Source organism: Hippocampus zosterae, chromosome 19 (assembly GCF_025434085.1).
Source record: "Hippocampus zosterae strain Florida chromosome 19, ASM2543408v3, whole genome shotgun sequence".
In the NCBI taxonomy this organism is placed as follows: domain Eukaryota; kingdom Metazoa; phylum Chordata; class Actinopteri; order Syngnathiformes; family Syngnathidae; genus Hippocampus; species Hippocampus zosterae.
Window position 1 is genome coordinate 6,380,791 of NC_067469.1, and position 16,418 is coordinate 6,397,208.

The 16,418-nt window shown below is 42.8% G+C and overlaps 1 protein-coding gene across 2 annotated transcripts in view; it reads right to left on the minus strand.

The window, feature by feature from the left end:
• akap12b (A kinase (PRKA) anchor protein 12b) overlaps positions 1–16,418 on the minus strand; it is a 28,920-nt gene that overhangs the window by 7,965 nt on the left and 4,537 nt on the right. The window contains exon 2 of one of the 2 annotated variants that reach the window (XM_052052843.1): positions 9,605–9,680. In XM_052052843.1, the coding sequence (XP_051908803.1) occupies positions 9,605–9,680 (76 nt within the window). Of the gene's footprint in view, positions 1–297; positions 555–9,604; positions 9,681–16,418 lie in introns of those variants that run through there. The other variant, XM_052052844.1, reaches the window with a different exon arrangement.

Here is a 16,418-nt window from a genome sequence, read left to right on the forward strand (position 1 = left end):
TTTGCACATAAAAATACTCCCAAAATAAAAATGCATCGCAATGTTGTTTGGACTTTTTGTGTTCAAATGACTCTACTGGCCTCTTGCATTAAAACAACACTACAGTTGTGCAACGATAAAGAGACGCACGCTACTATCCAACCACACCCTCAGGACAACAATGCCCTCAGCGGTACGCATTCCTGGAAAGATAAAGCATCGCAATTTTGGACAAATTTGATTTAGATTTAAAAAAAAAAAAAAATTACATACACCTCATTCTAAAGAATTGGACCAAATAAAATCAATTGAGCTTACCTGTTAAAGTAATTGTTCCAAGCATTGGTATAAGTCCGTCCTGCTCAAAAAAAAATCCTGTTTATTTAAAAAAAAATTAAACCCCAAAAAACTAATAAACAAGAAAATAAGGCACAATTCTTAAAACAAAACAAAAATTCTCTCTCAGGATCCCTTTCACTTGTTACGCGTTCTGCGGTTGGAGTTGCTCTTCTGCAGCTGTGTAGCCCGTGTGTGCTGAACGGGCCGCTTCGCACACATTTCAACAGACATGTGTCACATTGGGACCACCCCTGCCTCCCTCTAACGTCACCCCCCCCCCTCCTTTCTTCAGCTGTTCTGAACGAGCCCACCCCCCCTCTCCCTACCATCACCCCCCCTCCACCTTTGCAAGCGCACACACACTCCCTCTTATTGCACTTCCGCCCCTGCGTGACTGCAGCTCATCATCGTGCACTCTTTCAAGGAAGTGCCCCCCCCCCCCACTTTTTTTTTTTTAAAGTAAGAATAAAACTATTGTATGTGATCAAACTGCATGGAAAACCCAACCCAGCCACCAAATCCCTCTAACACGCAACGTCTCCTTTTCTGACCTTAATACCCATGCTGTCTCCCCAACTGGCATAGACGGGCTAACAAAAGCGGCCGAGTGTAACATTTTCTCTTTCAGGACATAACCTAACTGTATTCGCTAAGCCGCTCTTGTCTGAATGGTGACATTTTGAATGGTTTTACTGAATACACACAATCAAGTTTCACTTGAACTGTTTCATCTGGACTTGTGTGGTTTTTTTTAAAACATTCAACAGTCTGGGAAATGTGGTCAGAACTGTAAGAAAAATGTTCAAGAGCAGTGGCGAGTGAGTAAGTCACAAAAGGTCAATTATTAGTAAGGCGCAAATCTTAACCTTCGAGTTGGAAGCGAGCCCCAAATTACGGTGGCTAAAACCATGCAAGTCCCGACTAAATTTCAACCGAGTCATTATTTAGCTTGAACAAATCACAAGTCCGGGCGGCTCGGTGGACCAGTGGTTGTTAGCGTGTTGACCTCACAGTGCAGAGGTACTGGGTTCGATTCCAGCTCCGGCCTCCCTGTGTGGAGTTTGCATGTTGTCCCTGTCCGTGCCTGCGTGGGTTTTCTCTGGGTACTCCGGTTTCCTCCCACATTCCAAAAACATGCATGGCAGGCTGATTGAACAATCTAAATTGGGTTCAGTATCTTGCTCAGGGACACTTCAGCGAGCTTGCAATGGCCGAGGATTGAACCCCCAACCACTTTCCTACCGAGCCATGCCGCCTCCTATAATTGCTGACTTCAATCTGACTCGAGTGAAGTCGTGACTCAGCTTGCTTTTCATACCTCAACCCAATCGGGCTAGTTTACGCAGTTGTAGGTATGTGAGTCTTCAAAAGGGAAATTACAATGTCCCACTGACCAAAAAAACTAGCTAAGAATGGTGTTGCCGGTGGTAGTGGTGGTGGGGGGGTCAAGGTGGTAGCCGCCCTATGTAATTGCTAATGAGCCCCCTCTAAATGACTTCAATGCAAACACATTTCATTCGGCATTCGTATGAGGTGGGGTGCAGACGAGACGGAATGCAGATAAAACGCTCCCGAGTAAACGGCGGCGTAGTCGTGATGCGTAATCTTTCGCATTGTCCCCGAAGGAATGTGTTGATTTGTTAGCGCCGGTGATAGCGGCCTTTTTGAATCAAGTGCCGTCTGCGATGCGCGCCTACGGCTACCTGATGTCTCGTTTTTTTCCCCAGCATCTTTCTGACTTGCACATCCAGTGTGTGACTTCTCATCTAAAGCGGTGTCAATACGATGCATTCCACTCGGGGGGGACGTCTCCTTTTAACCCTTTCGGGGACGGCGGTTACTACAGTGGACATCTTATCACGTGATCAGGTGCATCAAAGGGTTCATTGCTTTTCATTTGAACAGCGATTGCTTGTATTTGTGCGTCTGTTCAAGTTGGTTTGAATCCCTTTGAAGCGACTCACTCAACATGACGCACCGCTGAGGCTTTCAATCCATGCAGTGACACATGAAGTAAACATGCCACTCTCCGCGAGCATTGTACAGTGTGTAGTGAGTCACGTCGCAGAGGAATGTATCCAATAGTTGATGGTGGGAGTACATGGCTTGACCCCAAAAACAATCCGCCCTATCTTCCTTTCACGTCCCAACACCCCCCCCCCCCATATGACTCATGCATGCTTAGACTTCCATACATGCTCTGTCCATTTAATTCTCACGCACACACACCGTAGCGTTGGCTACGTTTGTCTTTTCAAGTCAATGTGGGGGCCAAGACTCCACTTGGTTGTCAATGGCAGTTTCCAGTCATGATATTTTAGTCAGAAAAACTAACCATTATTATTTGGAGAAAAATAGGGCTTGTTTTCAGATAAATTGAATCTTTGCATGTCAGAATATAGTTCAGTATTAAAATACCACATAAGGGATTGGCAAGTATCGTATTGGTATCGGGCCGATACTGGCCGTATCTTAAGGTATAGGTTACTCGATGAGGCTGCCACTATCAGCTACTGAAACTTTAAATTAAAAAAAAAACCTTTGAAAAAAATTTGACATGGAATAAGTACCGGTACTCCTTGGCAGTAGATGGCGCTATACTGCGACAGTTTTGACATTTCGGCGAATCATTATCTGCGCCAGAATAAGGTGTTCAAAATTGTTGTTGTGTTCAATGAAATTTTATATATGAAAAATTACAAGTACTCCGTATCAGTGAGTCGGACAACATTTTGATGTTGCTGCTTTTCTGCTCACACAACAACAAAACATTTTGACATACCGGTAATTTTATATTATTTTATACTCGGCATGTTCGATACCACCTTTTTTTTTTCAGACCGATGCCAGTATAAGTGTGTTCTAATAAAGTCCCCAATCACCTTTAATACCATTTCCTGTAAAATTCTCTCTTCTCTCAAATTAAGTTGACAGCCTCGACACATATCTGATTTACATATACATCTACATATATGATTAAAAAAAATTTTTTTTTTTACATCCCTGCAACGACAACTTATGCTCAAACGGTTAAACTCCAGAGGATATCACATCTAAACAACCGAAACTTTGCATCCAGCGCAGGAATGTTTGAGGAGGGGTCTTGAATGGTGGGCTGGGGTGAGGGTGCGAAGAGGAATTGGAGGTGGGAGGGGTGGAGGGCTGTTAGGGCAATTTGGGTGGAGGCGCTTTGTGTTGCAATGCAATGACGGGCCATGACATCATCTAAGACTCAGGACACACAGACACACACACACACACACACACACACACATCAAAAACAGGCTCCCACTCCCCCTTTCTTGTTTAAGAAGTGTCTCGCGCACACTTATTTATTGATTGATTGATTGATTTTCATCCAGCCTTTCTATGGTAGAGATATTCACCGATCATGGTTGTGTCTGGAACACATCCCTTCGCGATACACGGACGAGAGGGCTACTCTTCCATTCAAGCCTCCAGTCGGGCCCCCTCCTCTCGTTTGCGTGTGGCCAAGAATGTCGGGCAGGAAGTACAATCATCTTTGGACATCACAAATTGCGCTTCCTGTCGCACATTTCCTCGGTTCTACTCGACTCTGGACACGATTTACACATCCGCGCACGTTTTTTCAATAGCGCGTGACGTTGTTTGGTCAGATAGAATCTGTACTGAAGTTGCGCCATCGCACTTTGTCTATTGTTGACTAGTGTCTGTGTACATGCATGTGCCTTTAAGAGGCGGAGCCTGATGGGGAGGCATGTGATGTAGGTGATTCTGGCTATTGTGATTTTAGAAATCATCTATCTTGCGTCATGCGACAGGAATAGGAGTCCGGTTCCTTCAAGGGGTATATATTTAGTCAGGCTTGCCATCTGTTGCCTCAACTTTTTCACCGCATTCCAGACATTTTTTTGCATACGCAATTTGGACAATTGTTCCTTGGCATATGTTGTCTTCTACAGTTGTTGGGATTTTTTGAAGTGGGTTGTGAAGTCTGTCCAGACTTATAAAGTATTTAGATTTTTTTTTTTTTGGGGGGGGGGGTTATCCACTTTGATAAACAAAATGTTTTTGTGCACTTTGTCATGATCAGGTACATTTTTTGCCAGTGTTTTAAAGCGGACGGTGTATGCTCATATTTCGGATAAATTAGCAAAAATTTTAAGGTTTCACTGAAACATCTGAAACATTCAAACAGGGTTTCACCAGACGACCATCCTTTATACCTTCAGGCACAAAACAAGCCGTTTAACCCCGAGTATGTGCTGGGAAATTGGTTAATGTAGGTTAATGTGTGCTGCTCCACCGGCTCTATTTCAGGACATAATCTCATTCTGTGACTTTGTCACAGTGTAACCCGGTGCTTTGGTTCTCATTAGGACTTGACTGATCTTAACATGCCATTCACTGCCACATGAGTGTATCCAATACGTATAGAAATGCAGACAAATTTCCATAACTGCAATGGATGGTGGGAGCGCAAGGCGAGGGTCTACTATAGAAGAAGGAGGGGTGGGCCACATTCCTGCTCCATTCTCTCGAGCCTCCTTGTGCCTGGGGGGGAGGTTAGGGGTTGAGGCAGAGGAGATTAGGTTTCCCTGATGCCGGGAAAGATGAGAGGGCAGACCCCGCAGATACGAGCGAGCCCTGGGGAGTTTCAGGACTTTTGATGACTTTTGTACCCCAATTGTGGAAAATACACATTGGAAATCTAATTTGGAATGCTCGTTCCATGAAATTGCATAAATCTTGTCCCCCAAAGTCTATTCTGTTTATTTGTTTTCAATTTTGTGGGGTTCCGCAGCTTTCAAGTCCATGTGTGTGATTGTTAGTTTTTTTGTCCAATCACAATTCAGTCTCTATTTGTTGCCGTGTCAATCCAATCTGCCCAGGGGGCTTCAGAATCGCTAGTGACAGAGCCTGCGACTTCATTCTACTGTATATCAGTAAATGAAGCATTTCTTTGACCAATCAGATTTATAATTCCCGCGCAAGGGCTAGCAAGCTGGCTCGATGACATCAGCCCGTTTCCCTCCCTGGATTGGTTGGTCACTTTTTTGGGGGGTGGTTCTGTTTTTGTCATGTCATTAGATAAAGATTGACTTGTGAACTGCTCCAGGTGACGTTTGCGCGTCCTGTTTTTCATCATCTTGATGGTTTCTAAGAATTGTGACATGGTCGTGTTGCCCTTCGTCGCGACGGCAGAGACTGGCAAGAAGACAAAAAGGCCTCCCGTCCAATTATTTGGACAGCCAATGATAAACAACTGCTTCCTAATAGAGGTTTCAGGTCGCGTCTTCTCCTGATGGGCATCCCTCGAGCACCCTCTTCATAACAAACGACTAAATAAAACATGCTGCCGAGACGGACAGGACAATGATGGCTCTCGTGGGACTGACTCGGTGGGTGGGACTGAGTGGCTTTTCAAGAGCTCCGCTATGAAACGGAAAACGGGAAGTCAAAGCACTCTTCGTTTCTTGATTATCCAGCCGTCCATACGGGGGGAGATAATCATAAAAGGATTCAAACCGAGCTTTGTTTGAGCGAAAGTCCTGACGCGGGGTGCAATGAGCACCGTCAGCTGGAATGCGAAAGCAATACGGGCAGAACCGCGACTGGTTTGCGTTATGGTGACGTTTCCGGCATTGGCGTGGCTTATTTGATGGGAGAGGCCGCATATTTTGGGACAATGAACACAACACTCTTGTGCTCCGGAGCCAAGTCTGAAGAAGTCCGTCTTGGAGCAGATTCATGGCCATATGACGTCTTTAGCCTACTTCCATTAATGTGATGGAGAGACAGTCCTATTAGCCAAGTCTCAAAACGCAAACATTTTAACCCTTTCATGCACCCTGTAACCCGATAAAATGATAAGCTGTCAAATTAGTAACCGCCGTCCCTGAAGGGGTTAAAAGTAGGTCTTGAAAGTGTTTTGCAGAGTTTTTGGTTTTGGAATCACACCGACAATTTTTTCACGTACAACTTAAAACGTTACTAGCCAGTTGAGTAAGTAATATCTCCATCAAATGGCTCAGCTCGCATTGAAACAGTTCCAGACCGCCGCACTGATAATTGCTGTCCAGCAGGCCTGCAAATTGATTTAACTGTCAGCACATCGGCCCAACAAAAATCACAGAGTCAGCACCCCCTACCCGAAAAAAAATCTACATCTGTCCAATTGCGCAGCCTGCAAGCCATCAGGGAGGGATGCTCAACTCATTCCATCAATGACGTCATTCTTTGGACTCGCTCCGTACACATGAACTCATCAGGCTGCAGTCACTCTCCTCCTTTGCCAAAAAGCATCTCACAGACCTCAATCAAGAATGTGTCCTCTTTTGTTATTCATTATGTTCCATTTTGTCCATAAACTTGTAAAACCTATAAAACCGTCAACTCCATATTTAACGCTGCGTTCCGCAAATCTGGGATGTTGGAATTTTCAGACCTCCGACTTAGAAAAGTACAATAGCATGCCACTCAAGTGTTGCTGTTTGTGGAGTTCAAAATTGTGAACAATCAGCAGTGCTCGATTTTACCAAAGTGCTAATATCACTTTTTACAGATTTAGATATAAATCGGATTGATCATTCGCGTTATTTAGCAGTAGCCCAGTCCATTCAGACTCTACTTTTGGAAGCAGCCACGTGTGAGGAATTTCAAATTAATAATGAGTGAAATAGTTTTCCGTGACATAGGTAAATCGGCTGTTTGCATTTGGATGGAGGATTTGATTTCGAGCATAGAGGGTTTGAAGAAAATCTGAGCGCTCAAGGCGTTGTGGTGAAGCGACCTTGTCGAGTGGCGTTATCAAAGCAATGAGTTTTACATATGCTGCCCCGACATACATGACGAAAAGCAAAATATTTTCACAATTTAGCATCATCCATCTGGCAAGTAAAATCGGTTCCAAAAAATATTTGAAGATTTGCTTGGCTTTGACCATCCCGTGGAAATTGGCCCTAAAATGACCACTTGGAACAAAATGGAAGACAAAGAGACGAAGCAATTTAAAAAATGAATGTGATGTTTTCGGTTGGCTTTTTTTGAGGTCCTTTTGATGTGCTGCCTTGTCTTTTTGTTGTGTTTGGCCGTTATCAGGTAGACTGCATTTCCTGTCTCCCACAGTGACAGTTTATCGACTTCCAGACTGGAGATACCAGTAGGACCGGGATGCCTTTCACTGTCTCCCATTGTGTCAATAAGCGCCCTTTCCTTTCATTCCCTGTGATCCTCTAGCGGCAGCCTTGAAGCTTTTTAACAAGCTCGCCGATTTCGCATGCACAGAAAGCCGTTTGGGCGTTTATGCCACATCCACATAAAGGTTTAATTGCTAAATGTTAACTACTTGAATTTTATAATGTTACGAGTATGATTTGAACAACTTCAGATTAAAAAACACTTTTTTTAATGGTATGAAAGTCAAGTCGACGTGTAATAATCGCTGACAATGTATTTTCTTTTCATATTTTAAATTTAATTGAAGTGACAAAGCTAGCAGTAGTTGACCTTCTACTTAAAATAGTTATCTTCTCCCACCGTAAGTGGAAACTGCCTGTTACGGGCCATGTTAGCCTGCTATGCAATATTCGGTGCTACGTTAGCTTAGCGAGCGCTAGCATTCAAGACCGTGAGTCGTGCTCACGTTAATGCGTCCTAGTTAACGTGCCTTGTGTTTTTAAAACACAGTGATCTATTTAAGGGCATGTGCTCCCTCTAGTCTTCACCACAATGTCGTGATGACATTTCATATTAACGATGACGAGAAAGTATTTCATGGGTGGATTACAGCTGGCTTCGTGTTGCGCTTCTGCCAAAGGTATCGCACAATGTTTGGGCCCAGGCAGTCGGATTGATTAAAGTGAGAATTATAAACACGTGTCAGGAAACGAGAGGGAGAAACCTGAAGGTCTTGAGTCTAATACTGATATTTAGAACGTTCATCTTCGTGACATTTCTGAAGATTGAACATGTTGAACTTGGACAGAACGTAATTCCCAAATGAGACTATTATTAGGGTAGTCTATATTGCTAAATTAAATAACAACAGTAAGTACTTTAGCGACATGGGAGGTGTCCTGGCAGGTCTACGACAGTATGGGATATGGGGTTGCCATGGCAATGCTTGTTGTAATTGACTGGAATCTTGCTAGCTATACAGTGAACCCGTTTACTGCAACTTGTGTTTTTATAATGAAAATCCCCTACAAAAAGGTCGACTAGCTTAATGGTAACATATGAGATGAAACCCCAAAAATGGGCGTCATTGTCACCTCATCCAATGTGAAGCCGCGCGTGAAAAAGAGCGCGTCGGGTTACTCTGTCAATGGACAGCGCCGCTTAATAAAATAGCTTATTAAAGTGCTTATTTGAAAGCACGGTATGTGACATTTCTCTGCGTTTTAAGTCGTGTTGGGTTACCGCTTTCCCTTGGGCCTCGGCGTATTATGAAGTACGCGGGCTTGCTTTGCGCAGGGCCCGGGTCACGGCCTGTTAAATATTTAGGGAGGGTGTATACACGTCCCTGCGGCCCTCCCAGATAGCGCTTGACACAATAGCAACGGCAAGGATAATAAACATGTGCAGCTGCGGGGACGAAAACCACAGGTTGAGGATGGAGGCGCGCAATCTTCAGAAATTGGACGCGTTAATCACGACTCACATATCCAATACATCTTTTTATACTTGTACAACCTTTAGTTTTAGACCTTTCTCTCTCTTTTTTCTTTTTAATGCGTAGACCTTTTGGCCATTCCACACAAGGAAAACGCAAATTTGTATTTCAATAAACATGTAAAAACAAACACCCCCAAGAATGTCCTCAAAGTTTGCTCACCCTAAATCCTCTGCACATACCTGTGCAACAAAAAAAAAAAGTCAATCACAATACAGTGTACCTTGCATACATGAGGTTCGGGACTCACATCTTAACCTACCTGTGGAATATTTTCAATATTTTTTTTGAAAGTAGTTCTCATTTTTATTTCCTTTTTTTGTGGATAATGTGGACGTTGAAATCTGATATTTGGCGGTATAAAATCACAATAACAGACCCGCCCAAAATATCATCCGATTAAACCGCCAGCCAATTAATCGGCCAGGCCACCGTTGAAACTTTACAAGGAAAAGTGTGGCTATTAAAACCTTTCAATGGTCCATGCAAGAAAAATGTTCCATTCACCCTATTACAAGAGAATGATGTAAAACGTTTTATAAATAAACCAAAATGTGTGTAGAGGGATTAGTGAGTCAATCTTGCACTACTGTTGCACGCAAAACTGCAAACACAAACACACGTACACACCTTCTGTCAGTGTGTTGTCCTCCGAGTGTCCATTCAGACTAGTCAGGCTGGAGACTTGTCCATTCTTTTGCAGGGGCTGAAAGAACAGGAAGAAATATTTCTTTATTTTAAAAAAAACATGACATTTTAAATCTATAGGGGAATTGGTCAATTTATCTTGGCAGGAGACTAAAGCAGGGGGAAACGAACTCTGGTTCCTCAAGAGCCAAAGCAAACAATACGGGATACATATGTGCAGATACAGAGGTGCTCAATCCGCAACCAAAATCGTTAAAATATTTTTTTTTGACAAGTGTGAGTATTTTGAAATAGATATTTGATGTGGATTCCATTTGTTGCGACCCCACCTCTAATATTTTATTCCAGATGCCTGGGAAGTTTGAATATTTATGACCTCCGATTGGAGACAAAACATCTTCGGAATGCTGCCCGATGGTAAAGAACAAGTAGACGGTCCCTGACCTCATTGAGAAATCGCAGGGATCTACTGTGATGTAAACGTATGCGAATGTAAAATGCCATTGATTAAAACAAAGATATTGCAACATGGTGTCCTGAGTATCCCCTGTGGCTACAGCCGATATGGATGGGTGTGCCACAAGGCTCCATACTAGTTCCACATACAATATTTTGACATTTGTCACAATTGCCTAGTTTTACCATGAAAAACTAGCTTGGTTCCACATGGCTTGCTACTATGTCCAATTACTTTGTCCTGTATACTGTAAATATTAAGTTATTTGGCATTACGATTGTAAAACTTGATAAGACTGACAGGGGATCCTGTCAGTCCCATCATACTAAGTTTCGAGATTACAAATGGCGCCCAGCGAACTACATATGGTGCCGTCATCACGCACCACACACGCACACACCCTTATTAATGCAGGCTGGAATAAACACAGCGGTACATTCCACAACCATTAAGTATGTTGGTTCCTGTGGCAAAATGACAAAAACTAGGCTGAAAAAAGGGATCTCTATTGGATCATGCTGATAGAAGCAGCAACAGCCTCTTTTTCTTTATGAACACACACACAAGTACAGCAAGTTAACAAGACACAGCCCAACTCCAAACAGCCTTATCAAATGAGTCAGAGTGTTTCCTCCTGGCAGCGAGCATCTCTGAGTGACAGTTGCACAATAGTCAGACCGCGGAGTGGAGAGGCAACCAGAGCCTCCCCGCAGGCATGCTCATTGAGCTAATGGAACACTCGGCATACAAACTCTTCCAGGAAATACGTGCAAAATGACACCTTGCAGGAAACACCCTGCTCGGGACAAATGGTAGCGGGGGGGCGGGGGGGGGTGCGGGGGGGGGGGGGAAGCTAAATGATGGGAATGCTTCATTTTCATTTGTGCAACATTGTGGCGACTGACAGCCAGTGATGGCAACTAACAAAGTTGGGGCACTCATAAATTAAGGTCCAACTGTAAAATATATTTTATTTACGTTCCCAAATAAGAGCCAACCTTCAATTTTGTAAATCCTCTGCTTTATCCCCATCAACTCCCTTGAAAAGTTTCCAAGTTTGAAAATTCCCTGAATTTCGCAACCTTCCCGTCCCCTCTGAAAATTGTGGTCCTTCCCAAGCCATCAGCACGTCCGATCAGATCGGCTATGTGATCTATCTGGTGCACCTTTGGACCTGCGGCGACTCCGTCCTGCCCTAGTCCACCCCATGACTTTCATTCCCAGGATTCCTTGCCCCCCCCCCACCCCATTTTCCAACATTCCAAAGATTCCCCCCTCCAACACCTGACTCTGCTCACTTTGTCAGCTCATATCATCCAAATGGTTGCTCCTACGTCCCCTAAGGCATATCTTTAAGGAATGATATGGGCAAATACTTGACATTAAGTATATCTACAATTAAAAAAAAGCATCCACACTTTTTTTTCGGTTTGGGCCAAATGTTTTGTATCATCCCCATCACACAATAAAACATTGACAAGGCTTTAAATTGCTTATACTTAATCTTATGCTACTTAAATGAGTAAAAGAATACAGCTTTCATCCTTAGGACAATCCCGTTTGCCTTGATCACGCTTATGACCTAAAAGTGAACCGAGCCAAAAAACTTGACGCCGAATTCTCTTGTCAGGCAGAAAATGCAGCGGCTTGGCAGCCATTTGAGCATTTTTTTCTCCCGTCTCAGTGGCTAACGTGGTACGCCACAAAGAACGAAAGACAGACTTGACAGTTAACATCTGCTCTCGGAGGAAGAAAACAGGGTGGTTCTTTCAACACTTGTGACTTATTTTGAAAAACACACAACTTTTGTGTCGTGATATTGCAACCGTATTTTTGTTATGGGATGACTCCCCCCCCCCCCCCCCCACTGAAATCTCAGAAAACCGCAGCTGTATTCTTATCACAATATTCCCCCCCGCTGGAACTATTGATTGATGTCCTGGGGTAATGACACTCCAGGTCTCCAAGTAATCCTCCTAACACTGACTGATACTCGGGAATCCTTCCAGCCGAGAGCATCAAACGAAGAGGTGCACCGTGTCGCAAAATATCCATGATACGCTTCCATTGATTCCGCCGCACTGAGATGTGAGCACCGCAAGACAACGATCTCTTCTATCATCGTACTCTTCTCTCGCTGCTTCCATTTCGTCTGTCTTTGATTGAGCCGGGCCTCATTCGCTTCTTGGCTACAGCCGCGGAGACGACCGTCTGTCTCCGAAATCACTCGGCAAAGGCCGGCAGAGGAGATTTATATCCCCAAAGGCAAACAATGAAGTGGGGAACGCTAATGGAAAGCAAGAGGGCAGCGGTGAAATGCTCCGTTCTAACAACATGAGAAGAGCTGGGGTGTACTATAAAATATATACATATTTTTTTAAAGGAGTAGGTTAAATGTTGAAATGTGCTTCCCACCATTAGCATGGTTGTTAGCATGATTGTTAGCATGGCTGGCAACCATTTAACACATCATCAGCAAAGCTTTTTTTGTGTGTGTAAGTATTTAACATTATTTAGCTGTAGTTTAACGACAATTATGACTGGTCAGAAAAGGGAAAGCGAAATATTTTTGTCACCATAGCTTTTCCCTTATTAATGTTGCCTAATGCTAATTAATGCTAATCTTCAAAGAGTCTTCAGTTTATTCATCATTTTCTTTGCTTTTTTTTTTGGAAGAGTAGACCATATAGAAAAATTTTAATCAAAAAAATATATAAATACTGTATATTTTGTGGATGAAGTAATGTTTGAGCACAAAAGTATTAGCTTTCATTGCCAGGCTATATGCTTGACTCTTTGGTACTTATATTTTCACAATGTAAAAAATCCACACGTGTACTGTATTAGAGTAGAACATAAATAACAGCAAAGAAAACCATTTTATCTCACCTTTAGCATGGTTGTTAATGTGATCTTTCAAGCTGTTCAGATCTGTCCGCAAAAGACGCAAATAGTGTTGCTGCTCTCGTGCGTGCACGTTTGTTACATAAGTGTTCCTTTGATTCTTTGTTGATTTGTAATGAAGTTTGTACTTCTCCAACACTGTCACAGCGGCAGGTTGCGTATAAATATTCCACTGTCAATCTAGCAATATATTCTGTTTGTTCATCCTGAAAATTGTGTGTCTGTGTGTGTGTGTGTATTTTGAGGAGATAAAACAATAATTGTAGTTTAAATGAAAAATGTCTTTGCAGACAAAAAAAAGAAAGAAAAAGTTCAAGCTCACTCACTGCCTCGCGTCCTCGCTCGATTCTACTCACCCCTACAAGCCACCAATCTATGATTACAATCTATTAGCACTGACCTACATACAAAGTAAAGATGAAAGCCTGACAAGACCACTGAAGAGCACTTTCACGTTTTCCACGAGCTATTAACCCCAAAATGCAGCTCTAAGAAACACCCGATTGTGAATTTTGTTGTATTAAAACCATTACTAGTTGTATTAAAAGTATTCCTTTGCTAATTCAGGATTCCCTTTCAGGACTTTGAAGTTGGGCTTTGAAAAAAGGCTTTCAAACAAAACAAAAAAGCATCGATTTAGCGTGACTTGCTAATAAGATTTGCGCTTTGAAGTACTTTTCGATGAAAAATTTAACATCAAATAGCCACGTAAGTGTTTTGATATCACGAGGACACTTGCGATTCAAAATTTGTCCTCAGAGTGCCATAGCGCTGACCCTTCATGACATCACAATTTCTCCGTCCTTTGATAGGATGTTTCGAGCAAAACGTCCCAGCATGTTGAATCCGTCCACATTTAATCATCAAAATCTATGGTGAGACGCATTTTACGATTAAAAAAAAATATTCTTAAATACTGTGAAGTGATCCAGATGATATACATGACACAGCTGCGTGCCGTTATATTGTGTTTTTGAGAGCGAGAGATGCAAAGCAAACGGAGCAAACACCTGTCACAGTCGTGCTCTACCTACATCAGTGCCGCTAACCCTTGAACCCCAAAGCCTACATACCACCCACCGCTTACTTGTCTGCTTTTCATCACCGGCTTGCCTTTATGTGGGCCGCACTTGAACAGCAAACAACAACAGCCGGGTCGCAGGAAAGACCCCCCCCTCCCAAACCCCCCCTCGGGACACTGTGCTAATCGTGACCGCTGGCCAGTGTTTGACCCCAGGGGGGACTGCTTCTCTTACGGGGCTTAAATAACAAATACGGACCCATTTCTTGACCCTCCGAGAATCTATGAACACATGATAGGCATCACATGAGTGGGGGGGAAAAGGAGAGACAACTGATTAAAAGCATGCTTTTAATTAGACCAGACATCTTGTTTTGGATGCCTGGAGGCCACAGAGGACGTACTAAACGAAAAGTGTTACAACAGAAATATTTATGCGGAAACCAACGCTATGTTGGTTTCATTTAAAAGGATGGAAATGGGAAGGATGAAATGGCGTTTTTTGGGGGGGGGGTGGGGGGAAATAATAAAACAGTTGTATTTATAAAACAGCATGCCTTGTAATAGACATAATGTGAGACAATCTCATAAAATAACATTTATCAGCCTATTACGAAACTAAATTACATGTTCATAAATGACAACACAGGAAAATTATTGAAATGTTTTCAGAAGATATTTTGCAATGATACCAATTTTATTTCAGTTAATTTAATCTAATTTGATGAAAGATAAATGTAACAGGCTACATGGAATGAATTTTTAAAAAAAGTTGAAAAATCTTTTTACTTCTGTATTTTGAATGATGCTTTTATTCACTTGAAGGCAATTCAATTCAATTTGAATAAAGATGCATTAATTCTGTAAATTGCTACGGTAATGAAATAAAATGATAGTGATATGCTATTGTTTATATCTCAAGAAGAGAACGCACTAACAAAAATGTCATTTTATATTGAACAAATACTGTCTGTTATACAGTTTATAAAACACTAGGATTTACAGGATCTTGATGGGGGGGGGGGGAAGAATACTGCATGTATTGAATCTATATGTGCATTTTTTGACCATCTGGAGATTCAAAATGCATTCCTCTGCAAAATTTCGTGCTTTTTCCATCAAGTAGCACTCATGAGTCATGAGTGGACGAGTATCATAAGAATATACAGATGTTCATATTTGGACATGATTTGTGAACAGACATCTGGCGACTTGGTGGATGTAATCTGTTTAGTTTTTCAATAGATCTCGACCATCTCCGATGGTTCAAAATAACGGAACCTGCTTTTTTTGCACATGCTGCGAGGCGCTCGTAGAGTTGGCGCAAATGTAGTACGGTTTGAGTCGCTTGAAAGTTAAAAAACTAAAATAAAATTGGCACCTCTGCAGAGGCGCACGCCTCAGACATTTTTTAGGGCTGACAGATGAGAGTAGCCACGCCCACCCGAATACTGACTGCTCAGCTACGAAGCAGTACAGCACTATCAAAGCCATGACTCATCCTTTGTCCTTGAAAAATTGCTCAACTCCAATTGGCGCACACACACACACACACCCACACACACACGCACAAACACATACACACACACCACCATCCACTGTGCTCAGTGAAGCTTTTGACTGCTGCATCAGGACCATAACTGATGAAATATGGATGTGCATAATAGAGAAGCAAGGGATGGGCCCGAACTAAAACATCCACCACCACGAAGGTTCCAAAAGAGTAGCTTCATTTAGACAAAGGTAGTGCTTTGCTGCCATGTTGTGGCATCTCAGCGCCAGGGACTATGTTGAGATAAGTGGAGGAGCTTCATTCAGATGAACGCCGAGCTTTGTTGTTAATTTGTGGTGATTTGGTGCCAACGGGCAGTGTTCAAGTGAGTTGAGGAACTTCATTTTGACAAAGGTAGTGCTTTTCTGCCATCGTGACACCAAGGGACTACCTAACGTTTTGCCGTTTTGTCATGCGAAGCATTCGCTCCAAGCTAGAGGCCATGCAAAGCTACCGAAATGCTTACGGAGTCATGAAAGGCAGCATCAGATCAAAATACTGACGCGGCAAAGTGTCGCCGTCACAGTGATTGATCAGGTCTGAGCTGCTGCGAGCGGCCTGTTGGGCGGAGCGTTTCTCTCGAGATCACTGACTGATACTGCATTGCCTCAAAAATATGCCACAAAAGCAAGACATCACAAATCTAAAACGTCATACTGGTTTGCGATCCAAATATCCATCAGTTGAGTAATTAAAACCCTTCTTGGGTGAGTAACAACAGTGCGGTACGAGTCTGAGTGGAGGCAATCATCAGTTTTGTATTTATCATGACCCCGCACACATCACATGAGTTTTATCCACTTTGCGACTCCTTGTGACAGTTTGCGTACACGTGTTGGTTGCATCTAGGTGACAAGTTTAA